This window comes from Typopeltis vanoorti, chromosome 3, assembly GCF_054136105.1.
Source record: "Typopeltis vanoorti isolate ZY-2024b chromosome 3, IOZ_Tvanoo_1.0, whole genome shotgun sequence".
Classification (NCBI taxonomy): domain Eukaryota; kingdom Metazoa; phylum Arthropoda; class Arachnida; order Uropygi; family Thelyphonidae; genus Typopeltis; species Typopeltis vanoorti.
In genome coordinates, this window is record NC_143551.1 from 117,219,728 (window position 1) to 117,244,025 (window position 24,298).

The window sequence follows — 24,298 nt, forward strand, 5'->3', positions numbered from 1 at the left end:
TATTATAATTATTTTTTCTAATAAATGTTCATGGAAATGGAGATCAACCAAGTGATAAAGAGAATCATCAACTTACTTACTCTGAACTGATTTCATTTTACAATTAACAACGATGGCAAATATATGAAATTTTTGAATTTTTCCTGGAGAATATGTTTCCTCTACCTGTTTTAATGTTGAATATTGATACGTTCGCGATGGGCACTCCTAAAAAAGGTTAAAACATTTTCAACAATTTTATTCATGCAATATTCACTACTCTACAATACAGTCTTTTAAAGCAGAAATATGTGTAACTATATTTTTTTAAACAAATAACAATGTAGACTAATATTAACTACAATAAATTAATCAATATTTCGAATAATTTTGGCAAAGTTATGCCATAATCAGGGAACACAATACAATATATACATGAATGCAGGCAGGGCCGGTGGAAGTGGGCATGCAGCGCATGCAGGCGCTGCTACGAAGGGGGCACCCGCATGGGCACAGTTCATAAGTTCATTTTTAAGAAATAAATATTTTTATCATAAAAACAAAAAATTCTTAGAATGATCAATATTAAAATAAATAAGGCCGGATACACCGAATAATAAAAAAAAAGTATATTGCCGGCTGTTTACAATTTTGCATCAAGAGCAGGCTAAATGCTTGCCTGCAGAATCTAAAGTGAAACGGTGAACAGTTTTTATGTGCAGAAACGAATTTTCGTACAAAACATTTGTTGCTACGTAACCAGTCATATGGTACTGTAAAAACTCGATTGTTTACTTAGGTTAAGTCCCAAGTGTACATTGTAAAAATAAACTTTGTTTGTCTCTGTATAGTTTGTTTTAGATGTTATTGTAAATAACACTTTGGAAGTTAACTGTATATACTGCTTTAATAAGAATATGTTAGAGTGTTAAAAACAAAGGCTATGTTTTTATCGCCGAAGCTGCATGTAATAGATCTACAGGGCGGCATTAGAACGATTGTTATTAAATTTGATTGTATGGGAAAGGCTTGCAGGCTCTAAGTGTAAACATCTGCTAAGTCAGTAGGAAAGGTTCAAACAACTTTCTGATGACTAGCAACTTACAATTAAAAGAAAGCGGAGGAGAACAAAAGGTATGCCGAACTTGAAACTTAAGATGAAAGAATCATGCTGATCCTTTGGGTGGTTGCCAAACTTCATGCAAGGTCTCAGAGGAGGCATAATAAAAAGGAACTGAAGCAAACAGAAGGGGCTGCCGGATCCAGAGATTGCTGCAGAAGTAGAGGGGGGACCAGTTCCAGAGACATTCACAGAGAGACAGGAGAGGGTGCTCAGTTCCAGAGGCTACCCAGTTCCAGACATTGCTAAAGCTTCCCAGTCGCAGACGTTACTGAAGAGGGACAGAGCTGCTCAGTTCCAGACATCATCAGATCCAGACGTTGGTTGAGAGAAGAGTTTTCCGCTTCCAGAAAGGAGCTTCTCAGTTCAAGACGTCGCTAAGAGAGAAACGACTTCTAGGCCACAGAGAGGGCTTTCAAATTGCCAAAAGGAGAACTCCCAAACTCCGTAGAAGAGAAACGTTTCCAGTCCAGAGAGGTATGCTGATTGACAGGTGACGGCAGTTTCATTTTTCTTGGAGGCGGAATTTTCAGTTCTTAGAGGTGGCAATTCAAGCAACTTGAGATGGCAGTCGTTCAGGCATTTTTGGTGAGCTCACGTAGAGGAGAAAAGGCAAGGCAAATTTCCAGAAGTACCTTCGTCATAAGTTTTTCTTTTCGCCGTAGAAGAATAATCTTGCCACCTTCTTGATATTTATTTTCCATGTTCTTACCAAAGCCTTCTCATGACTTTTGTTTAGCTAGTTTTACACAGTCTTTAGCTTTCTTACATTTCTCTCTGCATTCCCTAAGCGCACATGCTGACTTATTTGCCATGAACTTTGATATGCTATCTTGTTATCCTTCACTGCCTCTTTAACTTCCTGTGTCCACCAGGGAGTTCTGATTTTTTTATCCTTGCACACAACCTCACCACATGCCTCTCTGGCAGAATCAATCAATGCTTTCTTCAGTTTGCCACTGAATCTCCAAGGTTTGATTCCTGTTCTCAAACTCTTTCATTTTCTTTTCAATAATCTTTCTGTATTTTAGTCTACAGTTCACATCTGAGAGCTGCTCAACTTTTATTCGCTTTAAAACTTTCTTACATGTTATTCTTTTCAATATGAAATTCAATTTTATCCTGCTCAAGACTAAATAGTGATCACTTCCAATTTCAAATCCTCTGTACACTCTGGTGTCCTACACCAGGGAGAAAACATCACTATCAACAATAACATAGTCAATGAGACTTTTCTTATTCCTAGCCTCTTCTCTCCATGTGAATTTGTGCACATTTTTATGTTGGAACATGGTGTTAGTAATAACCAGTCCATGTCCTGAGCAGAAATCCAACAGATATTTGCCATTATTATTAGCTTTGCTCTTTTCTCCAAATTTTCCCAAAATATTTTTATATGTCTCGCAATCATTTCCTACTCTGCTATTTAGATCCCCAACAAGGACCAACTTTTCCTTTTTCATTGTGTCAGTTGCTTTTTCTAAAGCGTCAAAAAATTCCTCCACTTCTACCTTAGTAGAACCTTCTGTAGGACCATAGGCACAAATAAGTCTCATTGTCCAGTTTCCCATTCTCATATTTGCCCACATTACTCTACTTGAGACTGACTGCCATTCAAGATTAGCCTCATATTTTGTTTTGAATACTATGGCTACTCCTTCTTTTCCTTGATTGTAATTGCCTGAATATAACATTTTGTATTTATTGCTCAGAAAGATCTCACCAGTTTTGGTCTTTTTTGTTTCAGTCACCCCTATTATGTCGATCTGGTACTTATTTAATTCCTCAGCTAGCTCCATTTCTTTGCCATTCAGGCTTCTTACGTTGATAGTACTGATCTTTAACTCTGGTGATGTCAAGTTGGGGTTTGTTTTTAGATTTGTTCCAGTAGTTGACTTTTCGCTGTTCGCTCCGGTTCCCTGGCAAAAACAACGGGGGCATTGTTTAACCAGGCGACGCCCCAGCCGGCATGAAATTTTGTCATGTTGTACCATCATTTTTTATTTTGGTTTAACCAATAAGAATACAATTTGGTCGGCTAAATCCCAAATTGCCAGCCCATCCTCGTTCGTTCAGTATCAAAGTAGATACCCAACAGGGTGCACCACGAGAAGGTGAGGATTGGACATTAGGTCAGAAGCCCTGGTCGGTTCTCTGCATTCCTTTAAAGGCTATGTGGAGGTCTCCTCTCAGTTATAGAGCTTTGACCCTTAAGCAGTAATAGGACTAATTTTACTGTCGCAAAACCACTCATCACAATATTAATTTCTGTGGAATAAAGAAATGTTGCTGTCTGTATTAAAAGAGGTTGATAGATGGCATATACGGGCTGATGTGCCAGAGTGTCACGTGACTAAACGCAAGCTTGTGGCATGCCTACGAGCCGCGACCAGTCGTCGAAATGGAAGCGTCCTCGGAACAGCGTTATGCGATTAAATTTTGTGTGCATTTGCAAAAATCGGCACCGGACACTTTTAACATGATACGCAAAGCTTTCCACAATGAAGCAATGTCGAGGGCAAGTGTTTTTCGCCGGCATAAAACTTTTAAGGAAGGAAGGCAAAATGTGGAAGATCTTGAACGTGAGGGAAGACCCTCAACGTCCATCACAGAGACAATGATCAACACAGCAGCGATTATCATCAAGGATGATCGCAGAATTGCAGTACGCCAGCTGCATGTTGTCCTGAATATTTCTGTGGGAAGTGTTCACTCAATCATGGCTGAACATTAGGGACTGAAACGTGTTTGCGCCTGATGGATTCCCAAAGTCTTGACACTGGAGCAAATGCAGCATCGAGTGGATGTGTGCACAGAATGGAAAGAAAGACTGGAACAAGAAGGCGACAACTTCTTAAAACGTATCATTACAGCAGATGAAGCTTGGTTGTATCACTATGACCCTACAATGAAACAACAAAGCAGTAAATGGAAGCATCCGTCTTCGCCTACCCACAAGAAAGTAAAAACTGTAAAATCGGCTGGTAAAGTTATGACCATAATGTTTTTTGACTACGAAGGCATTGTTTACCAACACGCTGTAGAACCCGGGAATACTGTAAACGGCTCATATTATGCAGATGTTTTATGGACAATGGTACAGCACGTCAAAAGGAAGTGTCCATTGCTGAAGAATGGCTTCTTATTGCACCACGATAATGCAAGGCCACATATTGCTGGTGGTGTAGTGGACGTTTTGCAGAAGAACAACATAGATATCCTACCACACCTTCCATACAGTCCTGATCTCGCACCGTGCGATTTCTGGCTGTTTCCTCAGCTCAAGAAACCACTTAGAGGCTGCTATTTCGAAAGCAACAAAGCATGTGTAAAAGCTGTAGAGGTGGTTTTGAAAGAACTCTCAAAAAACGGACTTTCACATGTGTTTAATAGTGGACGTAACGTTGGGACAAATGCATCGTGTTTCACAGTAGTTACTTTGAAAAAGACCACGTAAATGATGACAATTGAAGGTAATCTGTTTTCTGTATAAATAGACTTTTAAGATATATGTTTAATAAGGTTAAGAAGTGTCCTTAAGAGAATCAATTGGCATGTTAGAAGTTGATATCAAATTTGTAAAGATAACTTAACAGAGAGATTTAGGTAACCTCTTTGCGAGTAAGCTTGGAGTTTAATAAGTAAAATTTGTAAAACTGAGAGTAGATAACTTTTTATGTTAAAGAAAGTATTTAAAGTTGAAGAAAAAAAAGTTCTAAATTTTGCTAAGAGTTTTTACAGAAGGATAGAGAAAGCAATTCTCCCTAATGTTTAAATTCGTGTACATTTCATAGTAATGTAAATAAATGTTATTTGACTTTCTTGTAAACATAGCATGTATAATATAAACAAGAGAGATTCTGAGAGAGAGAAAACGCGCACAACTACATTAGAATAACGGAGAATAAAGTATAAAGTAAAGAAAAAAGACATCACAAGTAATTAATAGAGAAAGTACAAGTATACAAAGTTAAATAATAATAAAAGTTTACCATGTCGCAGTAATGACAGGATAGCAACAGTAGATTTATAACAGTATGCATCTCAGTAGGCTACTGACAGTAGTGCAGTGCAGACTATTGTTTTGTCTCTGTGTCATGTTGTGTAATAATTTCTTGTGGGTATAAAATAGAAATGGAATCAAAAATTAAAAAGTTAGCCGGTGAACAAAATCGTGAGCGTCATGCTGTGAAAGAAGCGGATATTAAGAAACAAACTGTGGCTCTTAATAAATTTGTTAAAATATTAAAATATTCTGATGCAGATTGTAACCAACTCGACAGATCAGAAATCAGAGTTGATACATCATCCAGTTTGCATGAAAGTACAATTGCAACTATCGAACAAGATAACAAGATGCAAGATTTAAGTGAAAAACAGTTAGAAGATTTAGTTGTAGTTGACCACGAAACTAACACATTTTTAGTCTCTGTAAATTTAGAAGATCCAGGCGAATGGGAAAATATTGATGAAAAATTACGAGTTGTTTTAATTGGAATTGGGCCTGTTCAAAAGAAAAATATAATATATTTCAGAGATACATATGGTCGTAAATTTGGTGACACGTATTATAATAGAAAAATGGAAAACGGGGAGCTCTTGCCAAGAACATCGCTCATTTATTCCGAAAGTTTAAATTCTGTTTTTTGCTTTTGTTGCAAACTTTTCGCACCTACTGAATCAAGTAATCTTGTTGAGGGTTATAACGATTGGAGAAATGTAAGTACAACTTTGCATAGACATGAGACTAGTTTAACTCACATGAAAAATTTCTTAAAATGGAAGGAACCTGATAAAAATTTAAAAAACAAAACTACTATTGATTGCCAACTCAAAGCATGTATGAAATGGAAAAGAAACATTGTACGAGTGTTTTAGAACGCTTGATTGAAATTATAAAATTCCTTGGTAGCCGAAATTTAGCTTTTCGCGGATCATCTGATAAATTATATGAAAGGAATAATGGCAATTTTTTAAAATTAGTCGAACTGTTTGCGAAGTTTGATCCCATTATGGAAAATCATGTTGAAAGGGCCCTACAACGAAACAATAGGGTACACTATTTGAGTAAACACAGTCAAAATGAAATATTGGAACCTTTAAGTAACGCAATCAGGGATACAAATTTATTATCAATTCGAAAATCTAAATATTATTCCATAATTTTAGACTACACACCTAATGCAAATAAAACAGAACAAATGGCCATTATTATTCGCTTTGTTTCCTGTGACAATGGAATTGTCAAGATCAGGGAAGACATTTTAGGTTTTGCAGATGTATCAGATTCCACAGGACGTGGTTTATATACAACAATGATGGAACAACTAGGACATTCCCATTGAAGACATGCGAGGTCAAGGGTATGACAATGGGGCAGATATGAAAGGGAAAAAATATGGGCTCAAAATTTGCTTTTGAACAAAAAATACTCAAGCTTTTTACGTGCCATGTGCTACTCATACTCTAAATTTAATCATTAACGATGCAGCCAAATTGAATGCAGATACAATTAGTTTCTTTGCAATTATTCAAGAAATATACAATTTCTTTTCATTCTCTTACAAATGTTGGGCAATCCTTTTAAAGTTCGTAAAAAAATTAACATTGAAACAGCCATCAGAAACGTGATGTGAAAGTAAAATTAATGTAATCTGCACTCTACGATATCAGTTAGGAGAAATTTACGATGCACTTTTTGAAATTTTAAATAATGAAAATTTTAATAAAGAAAGTCAGCATGAAGCACAAACATTATGTGCTAAAATAAAGGACTACAAATTTATTTGCTCTCTTATAATTTGGCATGATTTACTTAGCAGAATAAAGCCTGTGAGTAAAATGCTTCAAGACAAAAATATGAACATTACACTTGCTTTAGAATCTATCGAAAACTTAAAAATATTCTTACAAGAGTATCGATCAGATACAAATTTTAAAGAAGTTCTAAAAACGGCAAAGAACTGAGTGAAGAGGTGGATGGAGTCATAAGAATGCTCCTTCGACAGCCTTATTAAATTGAGTTATTTAGTTAACAGTACTCTACTGTTTACTCATAATAAAACCATGCAATAAAGAGTAAGTGTCGTTTAAATTGCACTGCATGGAGAACAAGAATTTAAAACTGGTACATAAGTGCAACGATGAAAGAAGATGCGACAATTTGACTACGAGCATCATGACAAAACGCCACAATCACCAGAAGATAAATTTAGAGTTAATGTGTTTTATACACTTCTAGACGTTGCAATGTGTTCGTTAATAGAACGTTTTGAACAACTAAAAACATATTATGATAATTTCAATTTATTGTATAGATTACTACAATAACAAAGAAGATTTACAAAAAAATTGTGACGATTTAGAGATTCTCTTGAAGGACTGCGACAAAAGACGTAAATGCAATAGAACTATGTGATGAGTTTTGTGCTTTCCGGGATATTTTTCGGAAGGTTAATTTAAATATTCACACCCTTTCGATATTCTTAATTTTATTGTGTCCAATAATTTATCTTTCCCTAACTTTTCAATTGCTTTAAGAATACTATTAACCTTACCTGTTAGTGTAGTGAGCGGTGAACGTTCCTTTTCCAAGTTGAAATTGATTAAAATCTACTCAAGAACAAACAAGTTAGGTCACAAAAAAGCTTGTTTTGGCATTAATAGCTATTGAAAATTATATGTGAGGAATTAGACATTAAGACCATTATTTCTAATTTTGTGAATATAAAATCAAGAACCCTAAAATTTTAATAAAAAATTTCAAGTATATTTATGTAAATTAATTTATTTTCTGTTATTCTGTAAAGATTTTATTTTTTGAATACTTATATTAAATGTTCTAATTATTGATGTATCATTATATTCAACGATTAAAGTGACTTTAATCGTTGTTTTGCTTTAACGTTTGAGAATTTTTTGAATATTCGGGTTTTTAACGATTATCCTGCCAAGTTAACACCCCCAGTTCATTACATTTAGTGAAACAACGTGTGGCTGCTCTGTCAAAATTTATTTAAGAAATAATTTAAATTTTTATTATCGCCACACACGCCCAAATCGTTACAGGGCGCTTAGATAGAAATTGCATGTGGACAGCAAAGACCCTACCGCCAGCACTGAATGCAGGTACTATGCTGAGAAATCAGCTGAAGCATGTCAATCTAAAATTAGCCTAAAATCATATATGGTGCCCCCATAATGGCCTAAAATTGATGTCCTTAACTGTTGGCCTGAAGTACAGAGGAGAGCTTCTCAAATTTGGGCAGTTATATGCAACCAAATTCACTGAGATTATTTATGGTTAAGGAATAGTCTCTCATATTTATATTTGCTGGAGTGAAATGACCTTCTTCCATCATATCCTGCGGCAGGTCCAAATTAGCAAGTCCTGAGTGGGTGTAGTGATGGAAATTGAGAATACCAGGGATCCATCAAGCTGGCATATAACCAAAACATCCACAATTGGGGAAATTTGTAATTCTAATTTTCTAAGGTGAATTGGATTCTGGGATATTGGTTGTTTAGATGTGTTAAAAATATTCAGAGCATCTAGGCCATATGGCTAAGTCGGGCAGAGTTTAAGGCTCTCTCTTTGGAGATCACCACAAAGTAGCTAACCAGGAGGAGAAAGCGAAGAGCCCATGGCCATCCTCTGTATTTGTTTGTGGAATTTTCAAGTTCATGGTGAACTTAAACAGGGCTAAGATATTGGGAGGAAAATCAGCTTAAGGTTTAGTGTCTTTAAGTCGGACATTAGTGGACAGAGAAGGGACATTAAAACTGACCAATATGTCAGTGTGTTGGAGTGTGAGGTTTACTATACTAGCTTTAAAGTGGGCCGAAGTTTTAATGAATGAAGGGGTGTTTGTTGCCAGTATATTGGGAAAATACTTTGGCTAAATGTTTTGATAATTTGTATATGGGTGAATCAATGCCATCTATAATTGGGTGTAACGGCACATTCTGTTTGTAGATTTTTGTTAGCCTATATTTTCAGCAGATAAATCCACCAAGAACTCCCCCCCCCCAACAGTCTGGATTATTAAAATTCTATATAACAGGATAAAATTAATTAGTTCAGATAACAGTGCCTTCTCCACTGTTATCTGAAACCACATCTGCAAAACTCCCTTAGCCAATGGCTATAATCTCCACCATATCTAAAAAATATTAAACCCTCAAGGCTCCCTCCTCCTCCTCCAGAACAGAGACTACACCAAAGCTATCAACATTCTGGTGATAGCTTTGGTATGTCGAGGACATATCTGAAAAATTAGATAAAATTTTTCAGATATGCTCTTTTTCAGACCATATAAAAATTTAGCATTTTTAACCACTCCACCCAAGACCAGCCAGGTGTTTACCAAGTCCCTTGTAGTTGTAAACTATCCAACTATGGCCAACCAGGCAAGACAGCCAATACTGGAATCTGTTTCCAATACTACAGCCACTGAGGACTTATTGAATGCTTTTTGCCCTGTTATTTGATCAATAACAGGGCATGCTGGAAGAAGTCCAAACTACTGCACTGCAGCAACATGAATTCAATTCCTTGAATCTGCCTCAGTCATCAAGACTCTACCCAAACCTCAACAAATTGAGTTGCATGAAATTGCCCCAAATGTGGGAAGTTCTCCCACTCTACTTCAGCCCAACAGCCAAGGATACTCATTTTAGACTCCTGGGAGGCACTATGTAGGACTTTAGGCTCACCTTTGGTTGCAAAGGCTTCGGCCTCATTTTCCTGTCATTACCAGGCCATCAACTTATGGTTTCCCTCCTGACTTGGACCTGTGTCCTCTCTTGTTATCTGCTGCATGCATAATGGTTGGTTTCTTATCATCAGACTTCTCTGTCAATACCAGGGAATCTCTATTCTGTGCTTTCACCCACTGTCTTCTTCCTATATATTAATGACTTCTCCAACTTCAAATCCTGTCCATGGTTTTGTTAATGACAATAATTTCCATTTCTATTCTTTATCTGACATATCGTGAAGTGCTAAAATGATCCAAGTTTTCCCATAAATAATGTCTTAAACACCTAATCTCCTCACCATTTTCTAATGAGATGAAGATAATCTAGTGAATTTCAATGTTAGCAAACACAATCCTGTCTTTTTTCTTGAAAGAAGAATCCGACTTTGTTTCCTTCTTACATTTGATCATCATCAAATTCCTGCCATGTACCCTCAAGGGGTGTACAGGATATGATAGTACTACATGAAAAAAATTACATTATTATTAATTTCCTATCTACACTTTTCTTCCAAATCAGTCTGTTACTTGTCAAGACTCCAACATTATCAGATCTTATATTTCTATCGTCTAAAGCACTTTGTACCGTATCAATCCACCTATATCTTGGTCTTCCTCTGGGTCGATTTGCTAATCATTCTTCGCCCATTCTGTTTAAGTGACCATACCACCTGAGATTAGCTCTGCTAACGCATTCCTGGATGCTGACAATGTCAAGTATTTTCCTAACATTCTTGTTTTTAATATGATATTGCCATTGATGCCATCTATTCACGCCTCTAATCTTTCTCAGGACTCTCATATCTGTGGTCTCTAGTCTTTGGTCAAGTGTTTTACTACTGACCCAGCTCTCAGATCCATAAGTTAAAACTGGTTTGAACACTGTCTTGTATACAGCTAATTTAGTGTTCCGACTAATTTCTCTCTTATTCCATATGAATTTATTCAATTGACTTCCCACCATACCAGCTTTGCTGATTCTGTTGCCTATTTCTATATTTAATTTACCATCTTCAGTAAAAATCATGCCTAAGTAACTGAAATGTTTTACTTGTTCCACAGGTTCTCCATTCACAACACAGTTGACATTTTCAATGATTCTGCTTATTTTCATTGTCTTTGTCTTTTTATTGCTGACCTTCATACCATATCAATTACAACAGCTATTCAATTTAGTCAGAGAATCTTGCAGACTTGTAGCAGATTTATTTAGAAGTATAACATCATCCACATAAAGCAAAGAGCTCACATTAACATCTCCAATTTTGATATCATGTTTAATACCACTTTCCTTCATAATGTGTTCCATATAGATAATGAATAACAGAGGGGATAATGTACATCCTTGTCTCACACCAGATTTAACATTAAACCATCTTCCTGTACTTCCTTCAATTTTAACTGCTGACTTACAACTCAAATAAAGACTAAGTATTGCTTGATATAATGCCCCATTGATACCATATAACTGCAGCTTATTGAATAGCTTCTCTCTTGGCACCTTGTCATATGCCTTTTCCAGATCGACAAAACTTACATACAGATCTTTGTTATATTCCCATGCTTTCTCGACTATTTGTCGTAAAGTGAAGATCTGATCCTGACAGCCTCTATTTGGCCTGAATCCAGCTTGTTCTTCACCAAGCTTTTCTTCCACAATTCTTCTCAACCGTTTCTCAAGTATACTTGCATAGATCTTGCCAGGAACACTCAGTAGGGAAATACCTCTGTAATTCTCACATGCAGTTTTATTTCCCTTTTTATATATGGGTACTATGAGTGCTCTACTCCATCATCGGGAATTCGTTCCTCTGTCCAGGCTTTCTGAACAATGCAGTTCAGCCGCTGTAAGACTCTTATACCACCATACTTCAGCATTTCTGGTCGAATATCATCTACTCCTGCTGCCTTTCCACATTTCAAGCCTTTGATGGCTTTTTCTACTTCAAGTATGGATATGTATTCCTGACTGCATGCCTGGTCAGTGTTTTTTACCACTGTGCTGTCATCACTGGTTGTTTCATTTAGCAGTTTTTCAAAGTAATTACTCTATACTTCAAGGATATCTTTTTCTCCCGTTTTCATGTCACCTTTATCATCTCTAATTCCTTTTACAGCACTCTTTCCTCCATTCTTAAGCTTCTTCAACAACCTCCATACTATTTTGCCACCTTCTTGATATTTATTTTCTATATTCTTGCCAAAGTCCTCCTATGACTTTTGTTTAGCTAGTTTTACACAGTGTTTAGCATTCTTGCATTTGTCTCTATATTCTCTAAGAGCACAAGCTGACTTATTTGACAGGAACTTTTGGTATGCTTTCTTCTTTTCCTTCACTGCCTCTTTAACTTCCTGTATCCACCAGGGAGTTCTGATTTTTTTATCCTTACAGACAACCTCACCACATGCCTCTCTGGCAGAATCAATCAATGTTTTCTTCAGAGTTTGCCACTGAATCTCCAAGGTTTGATTCCTGTTCTCAAACTCTTTCATTTTTTCTTCAATAATCTTTGTGTATTTTAGTCTACACTTCACATCTGAGAGCAGCTCAACTTTTATTCGCTTTAAAACTTTCTTACATGTTATTCTTTTCAATATGAAATTCAATTACATTTGATAACATTTTAATTTTTCAGCCAAGATCAGTTTTTGTTGTGTTGACAAACTCCTCATATCCATAGCTGTCTCTTCAGTCACCATAAAAGCCATGTTCTTTTCCTTTTTTTTGTTCAAAACATTACTTCTTGGGTGTGCATCCCCATAAATTCCGAATCTGTACAAGATGGATTCTGTACAATCATTTTCTCATAGACATCCTGTTTCTGTATGGCATTTTTTTTAGAGGTGTTTTGATTGGTGCGTTTTCACTGAACTGGCCACGATCACCATTCCTACACTTTTCCATGATCATATACGAATATAAGAATGTGCCTGTCAGCATCTCTACACAGTTCAGCTCTAAATCAAACCAATCTCTCCTTGTTTTCATTCCACCTACTTCTGTTTTTTGTTCAACCTCTGGCTCTTCAAGAAACACATTAAAATATTTCTTCAACTGTTTTGGCTTTAACATTTCATTCAGGATAAACGCACAAGGCTCAATATGAGAAACAGTTTCACTGTTGTGTTATGGGTTTTGTGACATCTCCTGTGTTCGTTGATATATATAAAGTGGGAGGGAGGCATTCCAAAAGACAACAATAAACAACAACAAAAAAAAATGTGTTCTGCGAGTTTGGATTTCAACAGGTCTTTATTAGTCCACTTGAGGTGTTTATAAAAATTTAAAGGAGAAAGAGAGAATTACTAATGCAAATCAGATGAAAAGTTACCATGGAAATATCTGATAGAAAAAGCAAAGCAACACAACTGCTTTCTCTCTTCTGTTCTGAGGAAAGAGTTTTAAATCATCATCATCAAATTCCTGACATGTACCCTCAAGGGGGGGGGTGTACAGGATATGATAGTACTACATGAAAAAATTTACATCATTACTAACTTCCTAGAGTTTTAAAGAGGCTTAAAAAAAAGACAATGCTCCACCTGAAATATGACAACAGTATTTAATAATTGGATGGATTTGTAATCTGTATAGAATTTTCAGAAGTGTAATATCCTGAACAAAAGAGAACCTAATTTCTTGGAGGGTGTGGAAGTCATATTTGTAATACGACTATTACAAGAAAGATTGGTAGTTAGAGATATTTCTAGAAGATAAATCTTGACCTTTTCTAGGGATATGGATGGGTGTCTATTTATTGTGATTAATTAGAACTGAAAAATTGTTGTGGTAAGTGAATTTAATGATCTATAAGCAATGGGATGAGTTTATAGCAATACTTGATAATTTCTATAAAATTATCAAGTGTTGCTATAAATATTATCCAGAGCTCATTCTAAAGGTCTCAAGTTCAGTTATATAATTTTTATCAATATACTTATGATGCTGCTCGATAAAAAAAAAGAAAGAAAAAGATAATCTCGAGGATTCTACAAAGGTATTTCAAAAATTAATCCTTTCATACATTTCTTTTAATTTATGTCTTTAAAATACTATTAATGTTTTAAGTTAATTGGAGTAAAAAGCCAATGACATAAAACAAGGGGTACTCCTTAAGAAAATAAGCAAAATAGCTGTAAATATTAATATCTGTTGCTATTATAATGACAGAGTGTTCTAATAAAGAATATGTAAATAAAAAAAGCTTTTGCAACCTTTTCTTTTTCAAGCAAATAAGCACAACTGCAAATTACATTCTGATTAAAAAGAAATAATAAAAAATGAAACATAAAATGACTTTCTGGAAACCTGTTTAAGAAATGAAATAACACAACTATTCATTATATTTTAAAAAAACATGAGAATTACAACAAAATATTTAAATGAAAAAATATTTTGTTCAGCAACTTTAATGATTGGGATGTATAATGAGTTGAGATGGACAGCCAGAATCACGAATGGCATGCTATCAAACCTGTGTGAGAAGGGAGTACATTTTGTGGATGTATGGCATGTGTTTGAGGGAAGAAATGAATTATACAGGCAATACGGACTGCATTTGAATGGCTTTGAAGTGGGTGCACTGGAGAAAGTGTTGTTAGATTGGAAGTGCAGTGTTTGTGATGCAAGCAAGAGATCAGAAGTAAGAGATGAAATGAAAGATCAGGTGGGTGGTGGTAGCAAACAGACAAGAAGTGCTTGGCAGCAGAAACAGTAGCAGTGTGAAATATGAAGGGAGAATGGGAATGCAAGAAGAAGAAGGAAACAGAGCGAAAGCCTGCATGGACAGAGAGACGTGGCATGGGAGAGTGGATTTTGGAGAGTAGCAGTGAAGTATAAGGATGATCAGCATAGAAATGGAACAGATTATCTTATCTCTCAATCATATCTCCTCCTCCTATTCATAAGGCTTTTGCAACTTATATTCTCACAGTTTGTCCTCGTACTCCACATTCCTAAGGCCACTGACCACCTTTGTGAATTTTCTCTGGCCCTTTCTAAACATATCCTCATCACCATGAAAACCTAGTGACCAAATTTGTGCACAATAATCCATATGAGGCCTGATCAAGGCCTTATATAGTGCCATCATAACTTCTTTATTCTGTATGTCAGAGTCCTCTGCATCATTGCCATAATCTGATGTGACATCTTTACAACTTGTGCAATGTATGCCCCCCCCCCCCTGAATTTCAGGTCCTTGTCCACCACTACTCCAAGATCCCTCATCTCCTCTACCTCCTTTAAAGTTTCCCCACGAAATGTATATTTGGCATCCTATCATTGCATACCCAATTTCAAAACCTTACACTTTGCAACACTGATCTGATAGTTCCATTTACCTGCCCATTCATGCAATCTATTCACGTCCTCCTGCAAGGCAATAACATTTGCTTGAGTCTGCATTACTCTCCTCAATTTTGCATCATCTGCAAATAACTACATATCACCAGTTAAACCCATCCCAATATCATTAATATACAAACTGAACAATAATTGTCCTAAAACTGACCCCTGGGCACACTACTAGTGACTCTACTCTTTTGAGATTCTGCATCCCCATATACAACTTTCTGATACCTATCTGACAGCCAGTCACTGACTCGATTTCTGTATCCTAGTTCTCACCAATTTCTCTAGTACCTTTATCACAGATATACAGATTAGCCTATGATTTGTAGCCACAGCCTTATCACCACTTTTATGCAGTAGAGCAATTTTACCTTCTTTCCACTCCTTTGGAACCTGTGCTGTTGTAAGACTTGTATTAAACAGGCATGCCAATTCCCTGGAACATTCCTTTAAGATGTGTGGTGATATGTCATCAAATCCTATCATTTATTGACATCAAGGTTATTTATTTCCTCAAATACCTCCTGCTTGCTCCCAATTAAGCGTCCTCTACACTTAAGTTCCTCATGATTCCACCCTGATGAAGATGAAACACCCTTAAAAATTGATCACTGAATATCTCAACAATATCTTCTGCAGCACCATTAACATCATCATTCTTCAATCTACTTGGCACATAAATTGTACATATTTGGTCTGATGTATTAAAATAAAGAACTTTTATTATTAAAAGACCAGAAGATAAATGATAAAATATACAAAGAGCCAACAAGTTTCAAAATGCTAGCCACTGTCTAGCATTTTCAAGGCTGAAGTGGTGTTTTCACACCAGTTCAGCCTTGAAAATGCTAGACAGTGGCTAGTGAAACTTGTTGGCTCTTTGTATATTTTATCATTTATCTTCTGGTCTTTTAATAATAAAAGTTCTTTATTCTACTTGGCACATGTCTAGACAACTCTCTAGGGTTTTTCTTCACCTGATTTGCCAATTTCTGCTTATGCTGCACTTATGTTTTCCTTACTGAGTCACTCTCCTAGCTTGTTCTTTATACTCTGCATGTAACTGATTATTACCATTATTCATTTTGTGGAATGAATAATGGTATTTAAATACCATTATTCATTTTTTTTAAATTTCATGCTAACATTCATGCTACCTTATTCAGCCTTTTGGCCTTCAGAATATATTCTCACATTGATGCTGTTATTTATTTCTTTGTCAGTTCCCAAGCAGCATTAATTTTCTTACTGCTCAACCACTCATTCTATGCTATAGCTTCAAGATGTCTCCTAAGTTTGCCATAATCCACCAGCTGTACTTCCACATATATCCTTTCCTCACAGAAGTCTGCACATGGCTAGTTGACGGAACTCAGGTGATCACTTCATGATCACTCTCACCAACTGGAGGAAAGTGCAAAACCCCACTCACAGTTACATCCTCTGATGAAATGATCAGATCTAAAACTCTTGCTCCTCACATGCTACCTGATATAGTTATCTGTCATGCTGTCAAGAACTCGAGACATTCATTTTCCTTATTCCCAAATGCCATCTCTTCATTCCAATCTATACTGCCATAATTAAAATCATCCTCCACATTATCTGGCATATTGCAACATCCAACTAAATATGTCGTCTGTCAACCTCCACCTCACACTATACTGCCTCATAATCATTGCCACCATTTCCCTCTTTCATGTCTACTGTATGTGGACATAATTCCCTTGCTATCATCAGTGCTCCCCTCTCCCTTGTCCTTTCTATCATTGTGAAAAATACTGTATCTTTCCAATTCTATTCCTGTTAGGATCATCTTCATTCAACCACGTTTCACTTATTCCAATGATTTTCGAGTGAATAAACTCAATCAGTGAAACCATTTCATCTCCCTTATTTCTAATACTTCTGACATTTGTAAATAAACACAGCAGTTCATTTTTAGATCTGTAACCAGTCCTATTTCCAAGCTACTTGTTGGTTTTGATTTCCCCAATCACCTGTCCTTGCCCAATCACCTTTATCGCTACTTACCACATATATCCGCTCAGTCTCAACTTCCCCACCTGCATCGCAATCTGTTCCATTTCTATGCTGATCATCCTTATACTTCACTGCTACTCTCCAACATCCACTCTCCCATGCTATGTCTCTCTGTCCATGCAGGCTTTCTCTCCATTTCCCTCTTCTTCTTGCATTCCCATTCTCTCTTCATCTCTCACACTACTACTGCTTCCACTGGCAAGCACTTTTTGTCTTTTCACTAGTCAGGTGTTGTTATCAGGATGACATGGAAGAGTTTATTCTTATTGAAATAGAATAGTGGGGGGGGGAACAAGAAGTCATTGCTGGAAACTGTACAAGGAGGGTTTGAGCAGAGGAGTGAGGAGAAGGTTCTTTGCATGGAGAGTGGATGGTGAGTGGAATGTATTGCCTGAGTTTATTGTGAATGTAAACACATTGAACCAGTTTAAGCATGGTTAGGTGAGCATTGAGTGCAATAGCGTGTACTTCCCACAATGAGTCTGACTCATGGAGGTCAGATGTTAATAATAATAATAATAATTTTATTTCAGGATGTAAATCACCTTAGCAAATTCTTTAAATCATCTTTCTAGTAGAGAACAAGACCGCTGCCCTGTAACAGAAAAAGTAAATTTATATGGAAGCTTTGATAGTTCATGTTTAGAACATTGAGTTTTCCTTCCTCTGTTCATGAAAAAATATTGTTTATTCGTGGCCTGATTAGGTTATGGCTTCAAATTCTATTACAGATATGGATGCTTGTGAAAGTCATTAGATGGAAAATGAATTTCATCAGTTGGTTTGGCAATCACCCTACTTATTAAAGACCTGAAGTAGCTTGCAAATTTTCCATTTGGTCTTTAGAACAGGGGAACCAAATTATCCAATCCTCAACTATTATTTTTCAGGAAATAACAATGTATACTAAATATTAATTATAATAACTTTAATTAATACTCCCTATATTTCAGCAACATTACATTGCCATCATCAGGGATCCAAAGCAATGACGTGCATGTAGGCACTACCACTGGGCAAGGATCTGAGAATGAGTGTTTCCCATATTTGGGGCAGTTTCATGCACTCAAATTTGTTGAAGTTTGGAAAGTTTCTCTTGGTTGAGACAGATTCCAAGAACAGTCTCTCATATTTGGAAAAATTAACAAAAATCCTAAAGAAATACAACCTTCCAACCTTCATAGTGAAGAATTTATGGAGACAACACGTGTTAGAATAATTACTTTACTTAACATTAAGCAAGTAACAATCGACGTTTCAACTTCTGTATTGAGGTCACCATCAGGAAAACATACATATGTATAAGATACAAGTTACATGCCACTGCATTATACAAAAGCAAATTGGTGGCCAAGAAATTAGCGGCCACACTCAAGGAGTTGGTAGGTCACCCCCCCCCACACACACACACACTCCTACATAAAAAATACACAACACTTCATAAACAAGATTAGAAACATCACACTCAACAACAAAGATTTATTAGTCAGCTTTGACATAACTGCCCTTTTCACTAATCTTGATCAATGATACTATTCTTCTCTTACAAAACATATTTCCACCTGATATCATGGCCCTCTTTGTCCACATACTCTGCTCTGGGTATTTTGTGTGACAAAATAATTTTTACCCCAATAGCTAACTTTTACATAGAAGACTTCGAGCAACGAGCTCTAGATTCAGCCAGCCTAAAACCCAAAGTCTGGCTCAGATATGTTGATATTTTTGTCATTTGGCCTCACGGCTGAGAAACATTAAATATATTACTAAGCCACCTGAACAAATAAACAACACAAATGTATCCAATTCACCATCGAAAACAACAATCTCTTCCTTTTCTAGACACACTTGTCACGTCTTCCCTCAGGCTGCCTCTCCTTCACTGTTTACTACAAACGCAGGCCAATACATACATAAAAATTCATACCACCACCCAATACAAAAACTAGGAGTCATCAACACCCTCAAACACAGAGCCCTAACAATTTGCTCAAATGAACAAGCTCTGAACCAAGAATTTGAAATCATTAACCAAACATTTAAAACAATGGCTACAATAAAAAAGTTCACAAGATCCTCCATAAAACGGCCATTAAAAAAAAAAAAAAAAAGATTACAAGAATGCCATAGCCATACCCTACATTAGGGCATTTCAGAAAAAATATATAGAACACTACTTAAATACAACATCAAGACAACCTTCAATCCCCCCCCCCCCCTGGCAAAAGTAAGGAATTTACTTAGCTCCTCCAAAGATCCTCTTCCATACCTTGCCCACCAAGGGGTTTACAAAATTCGATGTACCTGTAACCTACCTTATATAGGTGAAACAAGATGCACCGTCCCAATCAGAAAAGATGAACACAAATGCCATATTAAATATCTCCACTATGTAAAACAGGCCTATCAGATCACACATTCCAAACAAGCCACAGAATTGACCGGAAAGGCACAAAGTCCCTACACTGCATCAAAACCCGGTTTGAATGAAAAATTCAAAGAATCGTGTAAAGTGCTGAAACATCATCCAAATCCAAACAAAATGATGGATGAATTATTCCGAGAATGTGGAGGACCCATCTTCAACATATAGCAACCAGAACAACCCCAGACAGAAGAAAATCTCAATACAAAAGGATTATAGAAATTGTTTAATGTAGTTCCGTTTTTTTTCCCCCACCAGACGGGTCAGGCTAGGATAAATGATTAACAAACATTTAGATTCGTTTTACTTTTGTATAGTGCAGTGACACGTAGCTTGTATCTTATGCATATGTATGTTTTCCTGATGATGACCTCAATAAGGTCTAAATGTCAATTGTTACTTGCTTAATGTTAAGCAAAGTAATTATTCTAACATGTGTTGTTTCAATAAATTATTCACTATGAATGCTGACCACCATGTAACCTTAAAAGAAAGAACAACCTTACAACACTTAAAGATCACATAATAAATCTGCTCCATCAAGGACCAGTCACATTACCTAGACCTATCAGGTCCCTTGCAATTGCACCATTTCCACTATTACAGCTGCTCTAGACTTGTTGATCATGCTTTGGACACTCACCATAGAATACAATGAAAGATGGTCACTCTTTTGCACTTCTACAAATACAAATATGAGAAGCTATTCCTGGAATCTGCCTCGCCCTGAGAAACTTTCCAAACCTCAACAAATTTGGTTGAATGAAATTCCCCAAATTTGGGAAGCACTCATCCTCAGATCCTTAGCACAATTGTAAAGACTACCTAGCTTAGTGCACCGGGGGGGGGGGGGGGGGGGGCATTTAGGACTCTAGGCACAACTTTGGTTGCCTTTCTTCAGCCTCATTTACTCAAGGTTAGTGCCTGCATACACGTCATTACTTTGTGATCCCTGATGATGGCAATGTAATGTTTCTGAAATACAGGGAATATTAATTAAAGTTATTATAATTAATATTTCATATACGTCATTATTTCCTGAAAAATAATAGGTATGAATAGCCAATATATAAGCCTTTCAACCAGAATTATCCAACCCACCCAGAGTATTAATATGACAGGTTTATTATAATAAAGAACCAAGAGGCTATTTTTTTCCGGTGGCGTAAATTAAGTTAAGGGGATAAAAAATCCCTCATTATTTTTCAAGCCGAATAAGAAACTCGAAGATCGAGATCTAAGAGTTTCATGCCAAAGAACTTCCAGCGAGTCCAAGCGTAAGTCATCACTTGGTAGTACAACACCAGGGCAACTCAGAGCAAAGGTGGAGCAAGTTCCGATCAGTATCCTTAATATTTTCTCATAATGTAAAACTCAGTTCCTAGGAGATGTATTGCTGTTTTACATTATGAGGAAGGTCACTACTCAGACTGGTTTCAACCTTTATTGAGGTCTCATCAGTGAATAGGTAGACCTAGATAGACCTTCCTCATAATGTAAAACAGCAATATGTATCCTAGGAGCTGAGTTTATGAGAAAATATTAAGGATAGTGATCGTAGCTTGCTCTACCTTTTCTCCGAGTTGCCCTGATGTTGTACTACCAAGTGATGACTTACGCTTGGATTCGCCGAAAGTTCTTCGGCATGAAACTCTTAGATCTCGATCTTCTTATTCGGCTTGAAAAATAATGAGGGATTTATTATTCCCTTAACTTAATGACAGGTTTATACCATTCATGGATGAGATTTACATAAATGAATAAAAAAAACTTTCATGCTTTAATCTAAGCACTAGCCTCACTATCAAGGAGACTCCTGAATCCAAATCTGAAAAAACAGGATTGTTTGTTTGGAAGTACAAAACTATTACATTACGTAGCTATAGCGTGTTTGCTATAGCAAAAGTTAACTGCACATTCACTCCTGCCATGGGTATCGATATATTTGATCATCTTTCAGTAGAAGATAAATTTCACTCCCTGGTGTGAGGCCACTGCCTATTGGAAGTATGAGCTTATTGGAAGTGTGAAGTGGCTTGAAAAAGTTCCAATGTTTGGGCTCTAGAGGAGAAACTCTCCTCTAGAGGCCTTATAGAGTTTCTCCTCTATAAGTTAAATTGGTGTCATGAATGATGCTCAAAAGAAATCTATAACAAGTTTCCAATCATTATAGGTTAATTATATATGACTTTGATAAGTAACAAAATATACAAAAAAAAACTTACAGGTACTGGTACTGGTTTTGTCATTTGCAATCTCTCTTCAATCACATTCCTATTTGCTACCTGTGGTTCAAATAAATTTTTATCGTCTATGGTAAAATAGATATTTTGCAAATGATTATAAGTTTATTCATCATTTAAAATATTCAAAATCAAATGGCTTAAATAATAAAAAAAAAAACTTTGTAAGTTAAACCAGTGTTATAGTAATTAAAGCTTGAAATGACTAAAAACATATTAGAATGTTATTGTTTTGAGGCTATTTCTTCACTCAATCTATGATATTTTCCATTGTTTACAATATATCATATCTCCATGTGAGAGATCAGTTTCTTGGGTACAATGCAACAGTATTGCAGCTGATTACACTAAACCAGAGGTGGAGAACTTATTTTTCATAGTGGCTACAACTGTGCAAAATGAAAACAACATTGGTCACATGATGCAAAAATAAAAAATAATTGAAACATGTTAGTTTAAACAAAATATCTGCATTTCATTATTTAACTTATAGAGGAGAAACTCTTCAATTTTCAAATTGATGAGATTTTTTCATCAACAAGTTTCACAAAATTTGTCTTAATATATATGCTCAATGAGCATCTTATCATAACTCTGACTATAAATTTATGTCAGTAAGCTGAGATCTGTATCTAGCACTTGAGGAAATCTAGCATAAAAAATGTTGACTCATATACCCAAACATGGAAAATAATTTTGAATTGCTATATTAAAATTTGTAAGACTTTTGTCAGAATAGTGACCCTGTCTCTTTGATAGAACATTGTTTAACTTTTATGTGTTCTAAACTTTGCAGGATAAGCATCTTGTCTTAAAATCAACACTTGTCTAAAGATAAAAAAATTGTAATTTCCTCACTGAAATTTGCTAAATCAAACTGAAATGAATCATGCAAAAAATCAAATATCAATTTCAAATTCGGAGAATTGTTGTTCAAATTTTTTGGTAGATTTTTGATCTAGTTTACATAGAGGTTATCTTAAGCATCAGAGAAATTATTATCCTTATTATTTTCTAGAAAACGATTCAACTTTGCAAAATATGTCAAATCATTCTTTTGAAATTGTTCTGCAAGGAGGTTCAGCCTTAACTGAAAATCATGCATGTGATTGCCCTCTTATTATATTAACTCTTCCCTGAAGCTTAAGCTTTGTGTTCAAATTATTCAAGCAGGTCATGTTGCACAGAAAGTGCAAATTGCACTGCCATGAAAAGTTTCAATTTTAGGGAAATTTTCACTCTCACCGTTTTCCACAAGATGCTCTTTTATTTGAGGAAGTAAATGATTCCAAAGCTTTTCCTCTATTTAAGTAGAGGAAAAGTTTTGGATTATTTACTTACATTTGTAAAATCTTACATCTGTAAAATCAGTAAGATCACCAAAAAGTACAGTCACCACTTTTCTTCAAAAACTCAACAAACTGTCAATGAATGAAAGCATTTCCACTTCTAATATAATTCACAATTTTTACAACAATGTCCATCAAATTTTTCACTTCATCGCTTTTAGACATCTGAACACAAATTCTCCTGATGCAAAATGCAATGGAAAGATGGCAGCATGGACTTCACATTGTTTTATAATTGCTGCTTCAGAAGAGAAACAAATCCTAATAATTTCATCCTAATCATGGTGGAGCACTGTCTCTTGTGACAGAAATCAGTTTTTTTTTTAAAACCAGATAAAAATTTTTTAACATTTCAAGAAAGTTTCAAAGATGTTTTTCCCACATGTTTGATTTCATAATCCACAAATGCCAAACATTTCCAACCTTTCTTCCCTAAATTGAAGATCTGAAACCAAAATATCAACTCAGTGTCACTAAGATCTGTTGACTCATCTAGTGCTAAAGAAAAATAAAAACAGTGTTTTAGTTGTTTAAGCAACTGATTTATATGCCTTTCGCCTACCTCTGGCATTCTGTGGACAATTATTCTTTGACTTAATTATAAATGATTTACCTTTAGAATAATATCTTTTATTTTTGAATCATAATTCTCTAACAGTTTCAATTACCCCAATCAATATCTTTTACTAGTTCAGCATTGGAAAACAATTTCATTTTCTTTTCTTTTTTCAGTTAGACTCCAAACTACTTTATAGCTAACTAAATGTAACCAGTTCCATTGATGATAAAAATCTTTTTAGGCCAACCTTGTTCACAAAGTTGTGCTTTGAGGCTGCTAATTTCATTAAACCAATTTTGGCTTTCAACTTGAAATTTTCCATCAAATTTGCTATAAAAATCATTAAAGTGTTGCTTAAAGTGTTGTATAATTTTTTTATCACTAAAAACTTTGTTAAAAAGATACACTGGCTTATCATTTACTTTGGTCACTGCAAATTTCAACTCCAAACTTCCATAAAATTTTTGT

General features: G+C 35.7%; 1 protein-coding gene across 2 annotated transcripts in view; it reads right to left on the reverse strand.

Annotated features, from left to right (window-relative positions):
• Window positions 1-24,298, reverse strand: part of LOC150108495 (protection of telomeres protein 1-like) — a 492,786-nt gene that overhangs the window by 339,989 nt on the left and 128,499 nt on the right. For both annotated transcript variants that reach the window (XM_090415908.1, XM_090415909.1), the window contains exons 5-6: window positions 21,905-21,964; window positions 81-207 (exon numbers count right to left, since the gene is read on the reverse strand). In XM_090415908.1, coding sequence (XP_090272034.1) covers window positions 81-207; window positions 21,905-21,964 — 187 coding nt within the window. The remainder of the gene's footprint in view (window positions 1-80; window positions 208-21,904; window positions 21,965-24,298) is intronic.